This window comes from Geotrypetes seraphini, chromosome 3 (assembly GCF_902459505.1).
Source record: "Geotrypetes seraphini chromosome 3, aGeoSer1.1, whole genome shotgun sequence".
In the NCBI taxonomy this organism is placed as follows: domain Eukaryota; kingdom Metazoa; phylum Chordata; class Amphibia; order Gymnophiona; family Dermophiidae; genus Geotrypetes; species Geotrypetes seraphini.
In genome coordinates, this window is record NC_047086.1 from 201455862 (window position 1) to 201478882 (window position 23021).

The following is a 23021-nucleotide window of genomic DNA, read 5'->3' on the forward strand; positions in this document are numbered from 1 at the left end:
GCGGTACCAAGCTGTCAGGTGCTAAAGGCTGAAGGTTGGGATGTAGAATAGAACCTTGACTCTGCGTGAGAAGAAATGGAGAGATTAGCAGAGGTATTGGCTTTGACTGAGTTGAAGGAGAAGGGAGAACCATGGTTGTATGGGCCAAAAGTTGCTATCAGAATCATGGTGACAGACTCCTACTTGAGCAGGACAAGTGTCTTGAGAACAAGAGGAATGGGTAGAAACACAAAGAAACTTGTTCATCCAATCGAGGAGAAAAGCATCCGATTCTCGGTGATGAGGCGAATACAGCCTGGAACAAAAGTGGGGTAGCTGATGATTGTGGGGAAATGCAAAGAGATTTACTTGTGGAGTCTCCTATAGAAAGAAGATGGAATGGAAAGCTGCTCAGGTCAGTGTCCATTCGTGAGGTTGAAACAATGCATCTGAGCTTGTTCGCCAGAAAAATTATGCTCTCCTTGAATGCAAACAGCCTTGAGAAAGATGTTGTGAGGAAGTGCCCAATTCTGAATCTTTTGAGGTTCTTGATAGATAAGGAGAAACCCTGCTCCACCTGGCTAGTTTACATAGCACATTTCTACTTGATTGTCCACACGGATTAGGAGAACTTGATCTTGAAGAAATGCTGAAAGCTTTGAGGGCATTGAAAATCCCTCTGAGTTCCAACAGGTGTAACAACGGCGTCGATGTTGAGGGACTAGAGACCTTGAATGCGTAGACCATGCTGATGAGGTCAGCAAGAATAGGTTGATGAATCTGTGGTCAGGACTGACTGAGTAGGAAGCGTTTGAAAGAGCAACCCTCTGAAAAGATAGGAAAAGTGCATCCAGCACTGTAATGATTGTTGAAGAGACAAGATAACTGGAATATGTTGTGAGAAAGCGTTTATCACCTATGAGCCCTATGAAGGCAGGGCCCATTGAGGGATTTGCAGGTGAAGCCTTGCAAAGGGAGTCACGTGGACTATTCTTGAGAGAAGTGACTTCAAGATAAGTCTGTTACACTTTTACACTATCTAATAAGAACTGAAACATTTTTGCTCCAGGCTGTAGTCATTGCAATTTGTTTTTTGGCAGGTTTAACCTCCTTTTTTCCATTCAATAAGTGACAGAAATAGAGTTTTGAAAAATAAACTTAACGAGTGAAATGAAAGACTGACATAATATAAGTGTATGGAGTTTTTTCAGACCAGTGATGATACGAGTGGCTTAGGGTACTGTGTAGTCCCAGCTGCCTGTGTATGAGGTCTGTTGTCTCCAATTTTTTTGTATTCACTATTATTTTTCTGTCTTCTTTATATATTTTTTTTGTTGGTATGGTATGAATGTGGTTTCTCTGCTTAAACTAATATACAGTACGTTTTCTTTTTGAGTTTGTGCTAAACTGAAAAGGTTTCAGGAGGAATGATGCTGTGATGCACAACTGGAAAGTCAATAAAACTGGTACCTGGGGGACTATGATGGTGCATCGATGAAACATCAGCGGTACCAGATAGGCGTATGATTAGGCGTGGTTTAGACATCAAGAAAAAGAGTTACTCCTGAAGAGAAAAATTTTCACCAGTACCATTGGCCATTAAGCTGGCACCATCGGTACCACATTGTTGCCGGTACCCTAAGCACCATCGATACCACATTGTTGCCGGTACCCTCAGCACCATATGGTTGCAGTATGATTGATACCATCTATTGTTGCCGGTACCTCGGCACCATCAGTACCCCATGGCTTCTGGCACCATTGGCATCCAATACGATCGGTACCATCTATTTTGCTGGTACCCTCGGCACCACTGGTACCGTTGCTTCTGGTACCATTGGTTTTCCAGTACCCTAGGTGTCTGCAGTCAGGAATGATCACTTAGTCAACATGAATGGACTCAATGCCTTAATGACCTGTGATACCGACTGACAAACTGGTGGCATGTGTAAGACACCGATACTTTTTAGGCTTTTCTGCCAGTACCATTAGTTTGCGACTCGCCTAAAAAGGGAGCTATGGATAAGATGCAACTTCGCTGAAAAATAGGCAAATCATCAAGGTGGTTGCTGAAAAGTCGGCATGAATGTACTCAATGTGACACAGTTCTCCTTGACGTCTTCATGTAAAGATGAGTGAAGATTCCGAAAACAGTTAAAATATCGACGTGGGAACCGTCACAACCAAAATTTAATCCGAGGCTGAGATGATGTGAAAAGGCCCCCCTGTGAGAGAAAAACTATGTCATTTGTCTTCTCCGTCTTTTTTTTTTTTTTTTTTAAAAGAAAAAAAACGAGAGAAAGAAATATAATAAAATTAATTAAAATACGCGTGAGCAGGAAGGCAAGGCAAAAATGAAGAGCGTTTGAAAAGACGACTTCTTAGCTCCGCAGAAAACATAAAACCGAGGAGACACACACCTGCGTTGGGTGGGAAGGCACTCACGCATGTGCGGTGTGGTCAGTTGCAGCTGGCACTTTGCTACACATGCTCATTACTTGGTTCAACATGTTATCCTGATCTCAATTTCTGTGCTTTGCTTACTATAGGCTCGGACCTCTGATTAAAGCCCAGATATATTCTTTCTTCTTAGTGCTGATTTTGGTTGGGGTAGTAACAGAGGGCTACTGGGCTTGATGGACCATTGGTCTGACCCAGCAAGGCTATTCTTATGTTCTTATGACTTGAGGTAATGACTCGTGCTGGAAGAGATGTTTTCTATTTCAGTGTGGTTGGGAATGGAACCTGGAGACTTGGATGCAGATGAGATGTCCAGCAAAGTGAGCAGGTCCAGAGGGTCCAACAGTGATCCAAAGAGAGCTTCCCTAGGGATTTCCTGAGGAGTATCCCTTTGAGCAATCAGACATGTGATGGTGACAATTTAGGAGCTGCTTCATACCATTTTTTGCCACCATTTTCCTTTATCAACTCAGGGTTAGGCATGGAGTCCTGGCCCCTGATTCTTCAGCTGAGCCCTCTGGGTATACAACATGGCTTGCATGGTGATGGGACAAAAGCGCCAGAGAATGCCGCGCCGACATTTGAGCCCAGACAATTGCACACAAGACTTCAGGGATTCCCCCCCCTCACACCCTCTGTCGGAGCTCTTTAAAATTAACTTTTCTGGCGGTGCGCTGGAGTCTTGCGCCCAATTGTCTAGGCTCAAATGTCGGCACGGCTTTGTCCCACGTGTGAATGACTGTGACCCAGCTTGCACTGATCAAGCCCATGCGTGTTGGTACTACAAGAGGACTACTGAGTTGGCACCTTTAGATGGACTGTCTTTCATGGATGGTTAGCATTTATTTGTCCCTCTTTTTTTTTTTTTTCAACACATGGGAGAGTGAGAGCTGGTGGAAAAACAGACTGAGGGAGATCTTGCAATAGTTGGTGCAGGAAATCAGACTGATAACTCAAAATGAAGTTATAAGATTCTGGGTCACAGGAAAGCAGTTCTGTCTAGGCAGCAGCCATCTCAGAGGCACAGCTACATCATCTCAGCTATCACTGGAGAATTCAAGGCACTTCTCTGGTATGGACTCTGTATGACTTTGGGTCAAGGTCTACCTGTGTTTCAGTTCTTTAAAAATCATGCAGTAAAATACATCTTTATACAGTTAAACCATAGACAGTTTATACTGAGTTGAAACAGCAGCTCAGATTTATAAACTAATGTATGTATTTTTATCTGATTTCTATCTAGGTTTTATTCATCTCTGGAAGAAAAATAGCTGTTATAAAGGAATTATAGATTATAATTTTCTAATCCATTTCTAATAAGCCAGACATGACAAACAATCCATCTCAAAAATAAAAGAACAAATAGATTCCGCCCCAATAGAATCTGCACCTTCAGCAGCTGGGGAGGGAGATTGGGTCGGCGTGGGAGACCAGCTCCGCCTCCCGGTGCCCCCCGCGGCTCAGTCTCGTCCACACAACTCTTCAGGGCAGCTCCACTGCTATCAGGAGCTGCCCCAACGGAATCTGCACCTTCGGCAGCTGGGGAGGGAGATCAGGCTGGTGTGGGAGACCAGCTCCACCTCCCGACGCCCCCTGTGGCTCAGTCTCGTCCACACAACTCTTCAGGGTAGCTCCATTACTATCGGGAACTGCACCTTCGGCAGCTGGGGAGGGAGATCGGGCCGGCATGGGAGACCAGCTCCGCTTCCCGACGCCCCCCGTGGCTCAGTCTCGTTCACACAACTCTTCAGGGCAGCTCCACTACTATCGGGAGCTACCCCAACGGAATCTGCACCTTCGGCAGCTAAGGAGGGAGATTGGGCTGGCGTGGGAGACCAGCTCTGCCTCCCAATACCCCCTCCGACCCAACTTTGTCCAGCTAACTCTTCAGGGCAGTTCCACTGCTATCGGGAGCTGCCCCAACGACGCTCTCTACAGCACCTATACTAAAGAATCTCATACTTCTACCCATCCAGGTACAAAACAACAACTTATTCACAGCCAATCACTCGTTCCACATCACCACCCTCTGCCACCAAAATGAAGCTAATCTCAAAAACACACACTTAGGCCACCCTACTGATAACCCTCCTCCTCGTTACCAGTTGGAAAGCAGTAGCAAACAATTTACCAACCACACCCACAAACTCCACTGCAAACAAAATCCAACATCAAAACAAGAGAACCCCAATAGCTAGACGCTCAAACCACCGCTCAACATCCCATCACTCTAGCCTGGAGGAGAAGGTCATCACTTCCCAAGACCAAACCTCAACCGCCTACTAAAACACTCATCTACCCTGAAGCGACTCACAATTATCAAACTGATATCACCACCCTAACTTGTGCCTATGTAAACATTAGAGCCCTAGGACCTAAAATAGAACATATAAAAAACTGGATAAAAACTGAAAACTTAAGACTGCTTTTTCCTCACAGAAACTTGGTTAACCTCAGACACAGATCCCAGAATAACAGAAGTATGCCCTCAGGGTTACTCAGGGCAGAGAGAAAAAAAGAGGAGGAGGACTAGCAATCTTAATCAAGGACTCTCTAATCCTAAACATACTTGAAAAAACATCCACCCCCACACATGGACTTCCTTGCCTGTCATCTCTCAAGCACCACATTTAAAAACTCACTAAACTGCATGCTCTACTACATAACATTGGGAAACTGGACTGCAGTAAGACCTGAATTTGAAAACTTCATATACCAAAACTCTCTAACAGCAGAATACAACCTCATCCTAGGAGATATAAACCAACATCTTAAAGACCAAACATCCAAACCAGCAGAAAACTGTCTATCATTTCTCAATGCCTTACCCTTCCAAATCCTAAACCCACAAACCACTCATGAAAAAGGACACCAACTCGACATCGCAGCCTTCATGACCCATCAACCTTCCACCCCAGAAATTCAAACACCTAATAGAACCTGGTCCCCATCCCTCTGGTCAGACCACTACACATACACCTTCAACATCAACTGGACCAAGAACAAGACCACACCAAAATAATAAAAAAAAAAAATAACCTACACCTCATGCAAACACATCGAGCCCTCCAAATTCTGGACAAAAATAAATGAAACTATCCAGGACTGCGACCCCAAGGATTTCATCTCACACTGGAACAACCTGACCACCAACATCCTTGATGAACTAGCCCCACTACAAACCTACAAACCAAAACCAGAACCAGCAGAAAATCAGACCAATGGTTTGACAACAAACTACTCCAACTTAAAAGACAATGCAGACGACTAGAAAGAAAATGGAGAAAAACTAACCTAGATCACACAAAATCCACCTGGAAAAAATTAACAAACAATACAAATTACTACTAAAGGACAAGAGAAAAACACACTACACCAGTGGTCTCAAACTCAAACCCTTTGCGGGGCCACATTTTGGATTTGTAGGTACTTGGAGGGCCGCAGAAAAAAATAGTTAATGTCTTATTAAAGAAATGACAATTTTGCATGAGGTAAAAACTCTTTTTAGTTTATAAATCTTTCCTTTTGGCTAAGTCTTAAAAATAATATTGTCATTTATAGCTAAAGAGACATATGATCAAGAAACTGTTTTATTTTGCATTTGTGATTATGATAAACATACCGAGGGCCTCAAAATAGTACCTGGCGGGCCGCATGTGGCCCCCGGGCCGTGTGTTTGAGACCACTGCACTACACCAATCTAATAGGCACAGAAACCCAAGATACCAAAAAACTATTCCAAATATTAAAAGAACTAAAAGACACCAAACCCTACATGACCACCAACAATACCCCACCCCCTTCAGCCACCCTCTTAGCAGAACACTTCAAGAACAAAATTACAAACACCAGAGCTACCCTCAATTGTACCTCATCCCAACTAAACAAACTCACAATTCTTCCCATAGAAATAGAATCAACTGCAGTAGACAGAGCATGGCCCCAATTCCCCAGCATACAATGGCCCGAACTCAATAAACTCTACAAAAAATACAGCCACGCATCCTGTGACCTCAACCACTGCCCTTCATATCTCCTTACAACCTCTAGCATAAAATTCCATTCTCTACTTCTGCAATGGATACAAACCATGCTCACAGACGGCCTTTTCCCAACTGACCTCAGCGAAATCATCATCACCCCAATCCAAAAAGACAAAAAAGGACCAATAGACCAACCATCCAACTACAGACCCATTGCCTCAATACCTCTATACGTCAAACTAACAGAAGGACTATTAGCCAAACTCCTCACCAACTATCTAGAAGACCATAACATACTTTACCCCATGCAATCTGGCTTCAGAACCAACTTCAGCACAGAGACATTACTAGGCTCCCTTATTGACACAGCCAGACAACACCTCAGCACAGGAAAAAAAATGCTTCTCATATAACTGGACCTGACCGCAGCATTTGACCTGGTAGACCATGACATCCTACTGCAAATCCTGGACGCAATAGGTAACTCAGATAAAGTATACTCTTGGTTTGAAGGCTTCCTAAAATCCAGAACATACAGAGTAAAATCAAATAAAGAAAAATCCGAACCTTGGTCAACCCATGTGGCGTACCACAAGGATCCCCACTATCCCCTACTCTCTTTAACCTATACACTGCCTCTCTTGGAACATACCTGGACAATCTAGGCATAACCACCTACAGTTATGCAGATTACATTACCGTTCTCATACCTTTAGATCAGCCAAAGACTGCCATGACAAACACTCTACACCGAACACTAGAAAAAGTAGCAACCTGGATGAAAGATCACAAACTGAAACTCAACCCAGAAAAAACTAAATTCATTCTCCTCGAAAATGACAAAGTTCCGACCATAACCAAAATAGAAATAAACTCAACCAACTATCCCATCCAAACCACCTTAAAACTACTAGGAATGACTATAGACAGATGCTACACCATGCAACCATAAATAAATAAAACAATACAGAGATCCTTGCAGTTATGAGAAACCTAAAACAAGTCCAGAAATTCTTTGAAAGAACACAATTCCAGCTTAAAGTACAATCCCTAATCCTAGGCCTACTAGATTATTGAAACATCCTTTACCTCTCTGCCCAGCCACTATGACCAAACTACAAACAATAAAAAATACAGCCCTGAGACTCATCTACTCATCGAGGAAACACGACCATATTACAGAAGCATATATCAACTCACAGTGGCTACCAATACAAGAAAGAATACTATTTAAATTCTACTGTATGTTATTCAAAACCCTAAATGGAGACAGCCCAACCTACCTGAACAAACGCCTTATCCAAATCACCTCAATCAGACACAGAAAAACACACACCCCATTCACCCTCCCCCCCCAATCAAAGAAGTAAAACGGAAAAAAACTATACGATGGCCTCCTAGCCACTCAATCAGCAAAACTAGATAACCAGATCTCCAATCTACTGATATCTACCCCGGACTACAAGATTTTCAGAAAAGAAATAAAAACTATACTCGTCAAGAAATTCCTGAAACAGTCCTAACATCACACTTACCATCCTACCTCCTTCTTCCCACCACACTAAAACTACCGGACTTCTCTTTACCTCTCTAGAAATGACAAATAATCTTCCATTGTAACCCACCATCTATAATTTTTTTGTAATCCGCCTTGAACCGCAAGGTAATGGTGGAATAGAAATCTCGAATGTAATGTAATGTAATTATACTGGATTTATCCTTTTATGCAATAAACCTGTACCGTATTTTCACGCATATAACGCGCGCATTATACACGATTTTACAAACCGTGCATAACCTTGCGCGTTATACGCGTGAGCGCGCTATATAAAATTTTTTTTACATAGTTTCCACCCCCCCTCTGACGTCAGAGAAAGGGCGGGACCGCTGTCAGAGGAAGCAGCGTAGCGCAGGGCTCAGAGAAGGGGCGGGACTGCCGTCAGAGGAAGCAGATGGGCTCACTGGCATCCGGAAACAAGGTAGACAGCTTCTCCATGGGGGAGGCTTTGGGGGTGCGAGCGGTCCTTCGGGTGGGAGTGCGAGCGGTCCATCGGGGTGGGAGTGCGAGCGGTGGGGGTGTGAGCGGTCCTTCAGGATGATGAATCGGGCGTCGGGGGGGGGCATTAGGCTTTCAGGATGGGGACAGGACTTCAAGGGGGGACAGGACTTCAAGGGGGGACAGGCAGACCTTCAAGGGGCGACAGGCAGGCATATTTACGGGTCACATTGTAATTCTGGGTCTAAGGGGAGTACACACTGTAGTTCTGGGTATATGGGGAATACACATTGTAGTTCTGGGTCTAAGGAAAGCACAAATAACGCAAACAATGCTAAAGGTGTTCAAATAGCTCAAGCAGAAATATCCCCATTGAGACGTAACAAAAATACAACATGGAGGGCTATGTACGTCAACGCACACAGTTTAGGAAACAAGATCCTGGAATTGGAAACAGAAATAAGGAATGCCGACCTGGATGTGGTGGCGATATCCGAGACCTGGTTCACAGACTCCCACGGGTGGGATATGGTCATACCAGGTTACAACTTGCTTCGCCGGGACAGGGAGGGCAGAATGGGAGGAGGTGTAGCATTATATACTAAAGATGACATTAAGGTCACGAGAATCACAGATGTCCAGTACACTGGGGAATCCCTTTGGGTTAATTTGGCCAGAGGGAAAGACAAATGCTTGTATCTTGGCATAATTTACAGACCCCCAAGACAACAGGATGACCTGGATATGGAAATAATCGGAGATATAGAAAATATCACCTTGCGTGGGGACACAGTATTGCTAGGTGACTTCAACATGCCTGATGTGGATTGGGTTACACTTACCTCTGCTTCCGGCAGCAGCAGGAGGCTATTAAACACTATGAAGGGAGCAAGACTCAGGCAACTGGTGTTGGAACCAACAAGGGATCAGGCAATACTGGACCTGATACTTACCAATGGAGAAAGTGTCACAGAGGTCTTGGTGGGCGACACATTGGCCTCCAGTGACCACAACATGGTATGGTTCAATCTCAGGAAAGGTTTCACTAAATCTACCACACTGACCAAGGTCCTCAAATTCAAGGACACAAATTTCAAAGAAATGGGAGACTTCGTTCACCAGGCGCTACAAAGCCAAGCAGAAACTGATAATGTGGAAGAAATGTGGTCGACTTTGAAAGCCACCATACAAGAAGCAACAAACCGCTATGTTAAATCAGTAAGTAAACGGCGAAGGAACAATAAGCCACAGTGGTTTACTGCAGAGATCTCAAACCTCATCAAGGAGAAGAAAAAAGCATTCATCTCTTACAAAAAATCAGGGAAGTAGGACTCTAGAGCAGACTACCTGACCAAATCAAAAGCCATCAAAACAGCAGTCAGAGAGGCTAAATTCCACATGGAAGAGTCTCTGGCAAAGAACATCCAGAAGGGAGATAAATCCTTCTTCAGGTATATCAGTGACAGAAGAAAAAACTCAGGTGGGATTGTAAGTCTTAGGAATCCAGACGGAGACTATGTGGATAAGGATTCGGAAAAAGCCCAACTATTAAATGAATACTTCTGCTCAGTCTTCACCCGAGAAGCGCCGGGGCTTGGCCCTCAGCTACAGACAAGAGTTGGCTCAGTTGACCCTTTTAGTAACTTTGAGTTTACGCCCAGCAGTGTCTACGGTGAGCTGTCAAAGCTCAAGGTTAACAAAGCAATGGGGCCGGACAACCTGCACCCCAGGGTGCTTAGGGAACTGAGTGATGTCTTGGCGGAGCCACTGTCCGCGCTCTTCAACTTCTCCCTTAGTACAGGCAGCGTCCCGTTGGACTGGAGAACGGCTAACGTCATTCCACTCCACAAGAAAGGCTCAAAGATGGAGACAGCAAACTACAGACCAGTGAGTCTAACATCGATAGTGAGCAAACTAATGGAAACTCTAATCAAACACCAATTGGATAAAATCCTGGATGAAAAGAATCTACGGGATCCCCGACAACATGGATTTACTAAGGGGAGATCATGCCAATCCAACCTGATCAGCTTCTTTGATTGGGTGACGGAGAAGCTGGATATTGGGGAGTCCCTAGACATCGTGTACTTGGACTTTAGCAAAGCATTCGATAGCGTACCACACCGCAGGTTGCTGGGCAAGATGAGTTCTATAGGATTAGGTGACACATTGACGCAATGGGTTGGGAACTGGCTTGGAGGTAGGCTTCAAAGGGTGGTGGTGAATGGCACCCCCTCCGAAATGACGGAGGTGATCAGTGGAGTGCCACAGGGCTCAGTCTTGGGCCCAATCCTATTCAACATCTTTATAAGGGACTTGGCAGAAGGGCTTCGAGGTAAAATAACATTATTCGCCGATGACGCCAAACTAAGTAATGTAGTGGGCAAATGCACAACAGACGAAGATTCAATGCCCGACAACATGATGCACGACCTACTCCTGCTGGAGCGCTGGTCTAGGACATGGCAACTCAACTTCAATGCCAAAAAATGCAAAATTATGCACCTGGGCAGCCAAAATCCATGCAAGTCTTATACCCTTAATGGCGAGATCCTAGCAAAAACGGTAGCAGAACGAGACTTGGGGGTGATCGACAGTGAGGACATGAAGTCTGCCAATCAAGTGGAGCAGGATTCATCCAAGGCAAGACAAATAATGGGTTGCATACGAAGGGGTTTCGTCAGCCGTAAGGAGGAAATCATTATGCCATTGTATAGATCCATGGTGAGGCCCCACCTGGAATACTGTGTGCAATTTTGGAGGCCACATTATCGCAAGGATGTGCTGAGACTGGAGTCGGTGCAGAGAATGGCCACCCGGATGGTCTCGGGACTCAAGGATCTTCCATATGAAGAACGGCTTGACAAATTACAGCTATACTCGCTCGAGGAGCGCAGAGAGAGGGGAGACATGATCGAGACGTTCAAGTATCTTACGGGCCGCATCGAGGCGGAGGAAGATATCTTCTTTTTCAAGGGTCCCACGACAACAAGAGGGCATCCGTGGAAAATCAGGGGCGGGAAACTACGAGGTGACACCAGGAAATTCTTTTTCACTGAAAGAGTGGTTGATCGCTGGAACAGTCTTCCACTACAGGTGATTGAGGCCAGCAGCGTGCCTGATTTTAAGGCCAAATGGGATAGACACGTGGGATCTATTCACAGAGAAAGGTAGGGGAGGGTCATTGGGGTGGGCAGACTAGATGGGCCGTGGCCCTTATCTGCCGTCTATTTCTATGTTTCTATGTTTCAAGGGGCGACAGGCAGACCTTCAAGGGGCGACAGGCAGACCTTCAAGGGGCGACAGGACTTCAAGGGGGGACAGGCAGACTTTCAAGGGGGGACAGGACTTCAAGGGGTGACAGGACTTCAAGGGGGGGACAGGCAGACCTTCAAGGGGCGACAGGCAGACCTTCAAGGGGCGACAGGCAGACCTTCAAGGGGGGACAGGCAGACCTTCAAGGGGGGACAGGCAGACCTTCAAGGGGGGACAGGACTTCAAGGGGGGGACAGGCAGACCGAAGGGGGTGAAAAAGCTATAAAAATAAACCCACCAGCGTGTCAATGTGTTGAAAGGAAGAGATGTTCTGGGAAATTCTGCTGAGAAAACTCCGGGTCAATTTCCCCCCCAGTTACCGTAGTCCACTCCACTGAACTGGTTCACACACTGAGTAGTGTTGTGCCTGCATAGTTGTTTTGGGATCTCTTCTAGTGGTTTGTCAGTATCTCCTTGTGGTCCAGGGAAGGAAACTTTGTTAACCTTAGCATTGACCTTCAGAATATATTTGTGTGGCATTAGGCTATGTAGTGATCGAAAAAAAACCCCAGACCTTTGCACATTTTTGCACTAGGTACGGTATATGGTGGGTGTATGAGGAGATTCACATTTACTGCACAGCTAAGTCCTTGTGAAGTTACCTTGTTCTTTCTGTATTTGACATCTAGCAAGGTCTCTGTTTGGAAGGAAAGATTTAAGTTATGGTAAAAGCAGATAGCGTTGCTGGTTTTAAAAAGGTTTGGACAAATTCCTGGAGGAAAAGTCCATAGTCTGCTATTAAGACATGGGGGAAGTGTCTGCTTGCCCTGGATCCGTAGCATGGAATGTTTGCTATTCTTTGGGTTTTGACCAGATATTAGTGACCTGGATTGGCTACCATGAGAATGGGCTACTGGACATGATGGACCATTGGACTGACCCAGTTAGGTTATTCTTATGTTATGTTCTCATCTGTAGGGGCCTTTGTTTTCACTTCTTATTTTAATGTATTTTTTTCTGGGAACTTATCAGTGTTTTTTTATAATGGGAACAAAAATGGAAGAGAATTAATGCGTGTGGGATGAGGGGGTAACTAATTTCTTCAGCTAAATACCGGTAATTCAATCCACCTCAACCAGACATAGGAGAACTCATGCACCATTCATACACCCTCCAACCAAACACGTCAAAAGAAAAAAACTGTTCATTCTTATAAACAACCGTATAACTTTTAATCTAGAGTTAGTGAGTATGAATTCAGCAACAAGAACAGAAATCACATGTTCATTCTTATAAACTATAACATTAACCAGTAGATCAAACGAAGTATCGAGAACAAAATAATCTAAATACAGTTACCGTAGTTACGATAAAGTTGTAAATAAACAAAGTTTACAGGTTTATTCAGTCATCATCACAGTCATCTGAATCCTTGAATCCATCAAAATCTGAATTGTCATCATCGTCATTAAATAAAGTGAGCACGGCCTGCAGACGATCCTTGTTTATTTCCGAAGTGATATCGTCATCGTCGTCATCATCATCGCTGATATCCGTGTTGTTGCCTCCTTCCGCTGCACTGGTAGTAGCCGTAGTGTCATTGGTTTCATAAACAATGCCCGCTTTTCTAAATCCGTTTACAATAGTATTTGGTGTTATTTTGTCCCATGCTGAAGCCACCCACTTGCAGACTTCTGTGAAAGTTGCCCGCTTCAGCCGCCCCGCGGGTGTGTACTCGTGCGTGCCGCTCTGCATCCACTCCTCCCACTCCTTTCTAACAAAAGTGGCTGCAGCTTACACGTCAGGCCTCCAGGTATCACAGCGATGTGGGCACGAGTAGAATTAATGTAGGCCTGAACATTTTTTTCTTTGTGGGCAGCCATGGCATCAAAAATTAACAAGGATTTTTTTGCAAAGAATCCACCCTATCTTGCCCTAAAGCATTTATCTACCCAAAATCTCATTACGTCGCAGTCCATCCATCCCTTCTTGTTGCAGTGCACAACCACACTGGTGGGCAGCTTTTCACGGGGCATAGTGACCCTTTTGAAAATGAGCATGGGCTTTAACTTAACCCCGCTAGCTGAGAAACCAAGAACTACTGTAAAACATGTTCTTTCATGCCCAGTTGTGGTGATGGCAACAGATTTAGTACCTGTGGGGGCTACGGTTCTTGTCGCTGGAATGTCGAATGCCATTGGAATTTCATCCATGTTGATGACGTCCTTTGCAGTGATGGCAAGTTCAGATATTTCTTTGGCGACAAAAGTCACGGAAATCAATCAATTTTTGCTGGCAGTCATCCGGAAGTCGCTGGCCAACAGTTGTTCTCATTCGAACTGATAGTCCGTTCCTTTTCATAAATTTTGAGATCCATGTGAAGCCAGCTTTGAAGTCGGGTATTCCTCTTCCATTGGCAAGTAGTTTTGCCTTCATCTGAATTGCAACAGTAGAGACTGATTGATTTTGCTCCCTTCTCGCCAGAATCCACTGCTTCAAGTCATCCTCCAGCTGAGGCCATTTTGGTTTGGCCCCACGACGTGCCCGTTTGCGCTGATTGCATTTCTCCAGTTCCTTCTTATCTTTTCTCCATTCACGCACCGATGTTTCTCCAACATCGAACTCTCTCGCTGCGGCCCGGTTGCCTATTTCCTCAGCTTTTGCAACGACTTTAAGCTTAAAGTCCGCTGTATATGACTTTCGTCTCATTCCTGCCATTATGGCGGTAAATTTAAATTTAATTGATAAACTCTACTACCGGGTAGATAAATGCAGAATACCAATCTGAAGAGATCAAATTAAAATGTGGGCTCTACATGCAGCATTAATCTTTTATAGGCTTACCCAAAGGCTGAGATGCTGTTGTATAGTCAAAATAATATTCACTGGGCAAATTACAAGGCCAGATAGAGGGGGGCCACAGCCACTTGGTGAAAAGCACACCGCCAGAAAAACCGCCTTGGTGACAGGTCAAAAGCGCGCCCCCATAACCCGGTGCAGAAAACTGAGCGGCAAGCATGCTCAGACCATTGCGCATGCTTACAGAGCTGGGAGCAGGGCAGGGCGGGCGAAAGGAGAGTCGGGGCAGCGAACGGAGAGTCGGGGCAGTGAACGGAAAGTCGGGGCGGGTGAAAGGAGAGTTGGGGCAGCCAGAGGAGAGTCGGGGCAGTGAACGGAAAGTCGGGGGCGGGTGAAAGGAGAGTCGGGGCAGCGATCGGAGAGTCGGGGTGGCATGCGCGGTATACCCGTGTGCGCGTTTTACACGGGTGCGCGTTATCTATGTGAAAATACGGTAATTTTTAATAGGAAAAACAACATAAAGATGACAAAATTCCTAAAATAAGAGCTATAAAAAGTTACAATATAAAAGGTATATTTTCCCAGACTATGCAAATATGATACTGCAAGGCTAATGTCCATAAAGTGCATGAACAAGACAAGGTGGTTCTCTCATATAATCTAATTTTATTTCATACTACAGTCAACTTTAAATCTTTGCATGCTTCTTTTTGTGCAATTTTATTCTGCAGTTTATGGCAGCTACTAAATGTACTGAAAAAAATGTAAGTTGAATATAAAATGTGCTTACAACAATATCTTGCATGCTTCATTATTTAGTCCACCCATGGAGTCATAGTATATGACGGCCTTTTTTCTGAAGTCCACTACCTAGATGGAAAAGGAAATCAAAGTAACACGTCATTTTGGCCAATTCAAATGATGTCCATGTTAAAATTGCCCTTCTGATATTAGTATGTAATCTTCACATATGGCAATAAGTGACTGAAAAAGGAAAAGCAAACACTTTAGTAATTTCACTCTGTAGTTTGTGGAATTCTTTAAGGTATGTAATTTGGCTTCCTTCCAAACCTGTTCCATATTGAGCTGATTAGAGTAGGTGTGCTGCTTTGTTAGGTTCAGATAAGGTAGTGGATCACGGAGTGGGAACTTAAACTTCCATATCACAATGAAAACCATTCAACAAAATAAAACTCCCCCTTGCTGTAGCACTTCTTTACACAATAGCTAAACATCTATGAACACAGGAACCTGTTACCTCTAGCAGCTAATTAGTCATAGCTCATATATGAAGTCCAGAGTACCCATACAGGAACAACAAGCTTGCATCAGCAGTCAAAATGACTTCAACTGACCATCACAGTTCAGCTGCCATCTGAAAATCGTGTTGGTAAGAAACAGCTCTTACCTTTAATGTTCCCTCTAAACTGCGTGGACATGCAGTGGTTCAGCCTCGCTGCATAGCCGGCAGAGTCGGAAACAGCACCTTCTCCCTCCTGTTATGGGAACTTCCCGTACATATCTGCAGCTGCAGGCCCACATTTTTCAACATCACTTCTTCCAGGGCAAACCTGCACTAATGGTTCTTAGTTTCCACAACACGTAGAAGCCTTTTTGAACCTTTGAGTCAACCTGATTTTTCATAGTAAGATTTTGATTGAGAATTACTCCAAGTATCTTTATAGTTGGTTGAACAATGTACATTTTAGCATAGATGTTCTGAGGGAATCTGCAGTTTCTTCCTGGCAGCGATAACCTCATCTTTATGCGCTGGTCTGGGGAGGGCTTGATTTTTCTTTAACAGTTGTTGAATACTGACAGCACTATGAAACCCTGGGCCTTCCTCCCCCTGCTCCATCCCTTGGGAGTGGGCAGTTTATTTGCGTATAAACAAGTTCACCATTATATGAGGTCCTTGACTGGCCCTGGCCTACGGTTTCGTCTGGGGCACCAACTTCGTCTTTTTTTTGCTCAGTTTCATGATAGTGGCCTGACAGTGTCTGCGTTGCATGGCGCTTTACGGGGTCTCTCTCCCGGGAAATTTTATGAGGCTTTGGGACATCATTGGGGAAGAGATCTGGGTATAACTGTCGAGTCTTTAGATTTTCCTTCCCTTATTAATTGTATCTTCTCTATATCTATTAGCGCCAAATAAGGGAATGCCAATTTCGGGTGGTTTATTGAGCATATGTTTCCCAGGAGCAAGTGTACAAAGAGAGAGGGTTATTTTCTCCCCGACCTAAATGTCAACAAGATTGTAATTCATTTATACACGCTTTTTGGGGTTGCCCTCGTGTGAAACTTTTTTGGAGAGCTGTACTCCGTTTCATGGAATAGATTTTTGGACAATCTCTCCCGATGTCACCAGTGGGCTTGCTTTTGGATAGGTATGACTCTTTGAGGGTGTCTGCTCGGGGACGTCGGATGCTGATTCGGAAGGCTGCTGTTTTGGGTAAGAAAATCAAACTTAGTGTTTGGATGCAACCAACCGCACCTGCCTACTGGGCTTGGAGGAACTGCTTTCATAATTTGATGCTCTTGGAGCAATACCATGCTCGCTTATCTCTCAAGCAAAAAAAAAAAAGGTTTTTTGCAGATCTGGGACTCCTACATTCAAGCACTGTCTCCTAGGGCCAGAAGCTTGGTCTTAAAACTTGTTCTAGGTACGGTAATGCTTGTCCTCTGCTGCTTCCCTGGGGTGTTTGAACATAAAAATTGCCACTGCTGGGTCAGACCAGTGGTCCATCGTGCCCAGCAGTCTGCTCACGTGGCGACCCTAGGTCAAAGACCAGTGCTCTAAATGAGCCCAGCCTCACATGTGTACTTTCCAGTTGAGCAGGAACTTGTCCAACTTTGTCTTGAATCCCTGGAGGGTGTTTTCCCCTATGACAGACTCCGGAAGAGCGTTCCAGTTTTCTACCACTCTCTGGGTGAAGAAGAATTTCCTTACGTTTGTACGGAATCTATCCCCTTTCAAATTTAGAGAGTGCCCTCGCATTCTCCCTTCCTTGGAGAAGGTGAACAACCTATCTTTATCTTCTTCACCCAGAGAGTGGTAGAAAACTGGAATGCTCTTCCGGAGTCTGTTTTAGGGGAAAACACCCTCCAGGGTTTCAAGACAAAGTTGGACAAGTTCATGCTAAGCTGGTGAGACTTAACTCATTTGGAGCACTGGTCTTGATCTAGGGACCGCCGTGTGAGCGGACTGCTGGGCAGGATGGACCACTGGTCCGATGCAGCAGCGGCAATTCTTATGTTCTTATGTACTAAGTCTATTCCCTTCAGTATCTTGAATGTTTCGACCATGTCCCCTCTCAATCTCCTCTTTTCGAGGAAAAGGCGGCCCAGTTTCTCTAGTCTCTCGCTGTATGGCAACTCCTCCAGCCCCTTAACCATTTTAGTCACTCTTCTCTAGACCCTTTCGAGTAGTACCATGTCCTTCTTCATATATGGCGACCAGTGCTGGACGCAGTACTCCAGGTGAGGGCACACCATGCATGGCCTGGTACAGCGGCATGATAACCTTCTCCGATCTGTTCGTGATCCCCTTCTTTATCATTCCTAGCATTCTCTTTGCTCTTTTCGCCGCCGCCGTGCATTGCATGGATGGCTTCATCGACTTGTCAATCAGAACTCCCAAGTCTCTTTCCTGGGAGGTGTCTCCAAGTAATACCCCGGATATCCTGTAATCGTGCATGAGATTTTTGTTACCGACATGCATCATTTTACACTTATCCACGTTGAACCTCATCTGCCATGTCGACACCCATTCCTCGAGCCTGATTATGTCACGTTGCAGATCTTCTCAATCCCCCTGTCTTCACTACTCTGAATAACTTTATATCGTCCACAAATTTAATCACCTCACTCGTCGTACCAATGTCCAGATCATTTATAAAGATGTTGAAGAGCATGGGTCCAAGCAACAAGCCCTGCGGCACCCCACTGGTGATGCTCTTCCAGTCCGAGTATTGTCCATTTACCCCAACTCTCTGATTCATATGCTCCAGCCAGTTTTTAATCCACCCTCGAGTATTTCACCCTTGATTCCATGGCTCGCAATTTTCCGGAGTAGTCATTCATGCAGAACCTTGTCAAATGCCTTCTAAAAATCCATATACACAATGTCGACCGGGTCGCCTTTGTCTATCTGCTTATTTACTCCCTCGAAGAAGTGCAGCAAGTTTGTCAAACATGATCTGTCTTTGCTGACACTGTGCTGGCTGGTCCTCATTAGCCCATGTCCTTCAAGGTGATCAATGATGCGGTCCTTTATCAGCGCCTCCACCATCTTTCCCGGTACCGAGGTCAGACTCACCGGTCTATAGTTTCCCGGGTCTCCTCTCGAACCTTTTTTGAAGATTGGCGTAACATTCGCCATCTTCCAGTCCTCCGGAATCTTTCACGATTTGATTGACATATTGGCTATTAGTTGAAGCAGTTCAGCTATAGTCCCTTTCAGTTCCTTGATGACCCTCGGATGGATACCATCCAATCCTGGGGATTTATCGCTCTTAAACCTATCAATCTGCCTGCATACCTCTTCTAGACTGACCGTTAACCCTGTCAGTTTCCCTTTTTCGTTTCTAGCATATAGCCTGATGAGTTCCGTTATGCCGTGTATATCTTCTTCGGTAAATACAGATGCAAAAAATGTGTTCAGTTTGTCGGCGATTGCTTTATCCTTTAGCGCTCCCTTTATTCCTTGGTCATCCAGTGGTCCCACCGCTTCCTTCACAGGTCGTTTCCCCTTAATATATCGAAAGAACGGCTTGAAGTTTTTCGCCTCCTTAGCTATTTTCTCCTAGTAGTCTCTTTTGGCCCCTTTTACCGCCTTATGACAACTGCGTTGATGTTGTTTGTGCTTATTCCAGTTTTCATCAGTTGTTGACCTTTTCCATTCCTTAAATGAAGTTTTTTTTGTCTCTGATTGCTTCCTTTACCTCTACAGTAAGCCATGCCGGTTCTTTGTTCTTTTTCTTCTTGGATCTCTTGTTGATACATGGTATACATAGATTTTGCGCCTCGGTGACCGCATCCTTAAAAAGGGACCAAGCTTGCTCTAGCGTTTTTACATTGTTCATCTTCTTCTTAATCTTCTTCCCCACCATGCGTCTCATCCCTTCGTAATTCCTTTTTCATGAGTTCAGTGCCGTGGCCGTCGTGCTGGACCAATGTTTTGTCCCTGTGTCCAGGTTGAAGTGGATCATATTGTGATCATTGTTTCCCACCGTCCCTTCTACTTCTACACCTTATGCAGGTCCTCGCAAGTCCATTTAGGATTAAGTCCAGAATTGAGTTTCCTCTTGTATTCTCTTTGACAAGTTGTTCCAGGAAACAATCGCCTACAGTATCCACGAACTTGGTCTCTCTAGCGCAGCCAGAGGTGCCTAGGTACCAGTCTATTCTCGGATAGTTGAAGTCGCCCATGATAACTATGTTGCCTCCCTTGCAGTTGCCTTTAATATCACCTGTCATTTCTCCATCAATTTCCTTGGACTGCCATGGGGGTCGGTAGTAGATGCCGATCCTAGTTTCCGGTCCATTTATTCTTGGAATTTTGACTCATAGAGACTCTAACTTATCTGTCTGTTGTGGCATGTTCTCTCCAGTAGATTCAATTCACTTGATGTATGGCAATACCTCCTCCTTTTTGAGTCACTTTGTCTCTACTGTATAGTTTATATCCAGGTAGCACCGTGTCCCAGACATTTTCCTCAGTCCACCATATTTCCGTGATGCCGATGGTGTCAACGTTGTCCTTTTGTGTCATAGCTTCTAATTCACTCTTCTTATTTTTAAGGCTCCTTGCGTTCGTGTACATACACTTGAGTTTGCAATCTGTTCCCTTCTTGCATGTTCTTCCCTCTTGTGTCCCTTTTGGTCTGTTTTGCCTGCGATCTGGTGAGTCTTCCCCTCTATCTTCTTGTACGGTATCCTCCGAGTATACTGGTTCCTGAACCATCGACTCTCTCTCTCGGTCGACTGTCAGCTTTCCCCTTCTTCCTAGTTTAAAAGCTTATCAACTTCTCTCTTGATGTTGCTTGCAAGTAGCCTCGTTCCGTCTCTGCTGAGGTGGAGCCATCCTTCCTTCCTGTATAGCTTGCTCTTCCCCCCGAACGTCGTCCAGTTGCGCATGAAGTGGAATCCTTCTTCCTCACACCAGCGCCGCATCCATGCATTGACTGCTTGCAACTCCATCTGTCTCTTCTCGTCTGCCCTGGGTACCGGCAGGATCTCTGAGAATGCTATCCTCCGCGTTCTGGTCTTCAGCTTCCTTCCTAGCATCCGTAACTGGTCCTTCAGTACTTCTCTGTTGTAGTTTCTGTTGCCCACGTTGTTCATCCTCACATGGATCACTACTGCCAAATCTTCTTCCACACTGCCGATGATCCTGCTGATGCAGCTCACTATGTCTTCTACCTTAGCTCCCGGGGAGGGGAGACAGGGGTTTTGTTGATCCTTGCTCTGTATTATTTGTGTTTATACAATGACAATTATACAGAATATTGTCTCTTTTTATACTTTAATAAAATAAGTTCAGTATAAAAATCATAATTATTCGAGGCTTATGCGGATGGGATCTGAGAGTTTGCAAGGGAGGACAGAGAGTGAGCTCGCGGGGACGGGGCAGGGACTGAGCTCACGGGGATGGGGCAGGGATGGGGGCAGGAATGGTGATAAATTTTTTCCCTGTATCATTCTCTAGCTCACAGTTCAAATCTGTTGATAGTCTATTTCCGCTGAGATGGAGTCCATTGACCTTGAACTGAATGATTGTTGCAATGAGCCCCCCCGTCGAACAAGCTGACATCCATCGTTAGAATGAATAGATCCGGTGCAGGATTCTCTTTGCTAGTGAGGAGTAGTGGCTCGTGGCCAGCAGGGGGTGCTGTTTATGGGACGATAATGGAATGGATGTCGGAGCATGATAGTGCAGTATTTTTATGGAGTTTTTTCTACAAAAGTGCCAGTTTTTCATATGATTCTGGGTAATTCTAGTTAGATACAAACATCTGTGTTAGTTAAGGACCACACCCAAATAAAAGCGTACGGAAAAACAGGTGAATAAAAATTTAAATATAATGTAGCTAAAGCCAGAGAAAAAAACACACACTAAAGATTAAAATAAGGGAAAGAATGGTGTTTTCTTGTGTACTTTGCTGTTGAGCCAAATCATGGTGGAAATCATGATTACATGGAATCTATTTTGGGTTCTCTGTGTGTACTATATCTGTCCTGTCTTTGGACACTATCTTGGGCCAGTGACTGGTTTTCTGTCTTCTTTGTCCTCTCTGAGTTTTTCCCGCTCCCAGCAGCGTGGTGTTAATTAACACCAGATGTGCTTGCTTTAGACTGGTAGAGAAGGATAGCGTGTCCCCAAACTGAATTGGATGTAGTTTTGAATGAAAATTATGATTTATTGAATGTATGGAGGCTTGGCCAAGCAAAGTATAAATGTATATGTGTGACTGTGTTGAACCTCATAGAGTTTGAAAAACATAAAATATATTTGTCTAGAGAAATCCTGAGGCAACATCTGGGAGTGATTAAGTCAGAGACTACTCCTGCGCTTTGTGTGTGAGACTGTCAGCATAAAAGGAGAGGGGGAGACCAGCCCCTCCCCCTCCTCCTCCAGAGTACGGTTTCTGTGTAAGGCTATGCAGTTTGAACCTGTCAGCTTAGGAAGAAAGTTTCCTTTAGGGCTGAGAATTTCTCAGCACCATGTTAATAAGTGTCGATTCTTTTGAATATGTTATAATGTTAATTCAGAAATGAAAAGTAATTTTCTGAAACTTTGTCTAACTTTTAAATGTGGAGGAATGTTTCTTTGTCCAACTTTAAGACCACCCATAGAATTGTTATTGGCTGGTATACTGATGATGTCACTGAGCTAAAAGTTATATAATAGAATGTAATGAGATATGAAAACGAGACCGTTGTGAGAAGGCCAGCCTTTGGCCACGATGACGATCTCCCATTAGCGCAACATAAGCAATTATGCTGATGCTTTTGAGCTCATAATGGAAAAATAGAAACAATAATTCAATAAATCTTGGTTATAATTTTTAAAACCTTGCGCTGGTGTCATTTTGCATGTGTTATTATTTTCAAACCTGAAGCTTTCACAAAGGCGTTGATGTCCCTTGCTCACTAGAGACTGTGGGCGTAATCACCAGCTCATGTTGCTTCTGACTGCCATTGTCCAAGGCAGTGAAACTTGCAGGGAGTCCCTGAGGTGATCAGTGAGACAATGCATCCTGGAAGGGGCATATGTGCGCCTTCACCCAGGGCACCACCTCTATCATGGCTGCCATCGACCCAAGGTCCTTAAGGTAATGACATGCAGTAGGCGCTGGCTTGGCCAACAGGTCTGCAATTTGACCAGGAAGCTTCTGTTTGTGTGCTTCTGGAAGATAGACTTGGCCTTCTGCTGTGTTGAATAAAACCCCCAGATATTCCAGGGATTGTGCCAGAACTAAATGGCTCTTTGGAAAGTTCACAATACAGCTCAAACTTTGCAATGTCTCCACAACTGCCACTGCCAC

The 23021-nt window shown here is 44.6% G+C and overlaps 1 protein-coding gene across 6 annotated transcripts in view; it reads right to left on the bottom strand.

Annotated features, from left to right (window-relative positions):
* Positions 1-23021, bottom strand: part of SENP1 (SUMO specific peptidase 1) — a 311959-nt gene that overhangs the window by 57225 nt on the left and 231713 nt on the right. For all 6 annotated transcript variants that reach the window (XM_033935398.1, XM_033935399.1, XM_033935400.1 and 3 more), the window contains one exon: positions 15263-15342. In XM_033935398.1, the coding sequence (XP_033791289.1) occupies positions 15263-15342 (80 nt within the window). The remainder of the gene's footprint in view (positions 1-15262; positions 15343-23021) is intronic.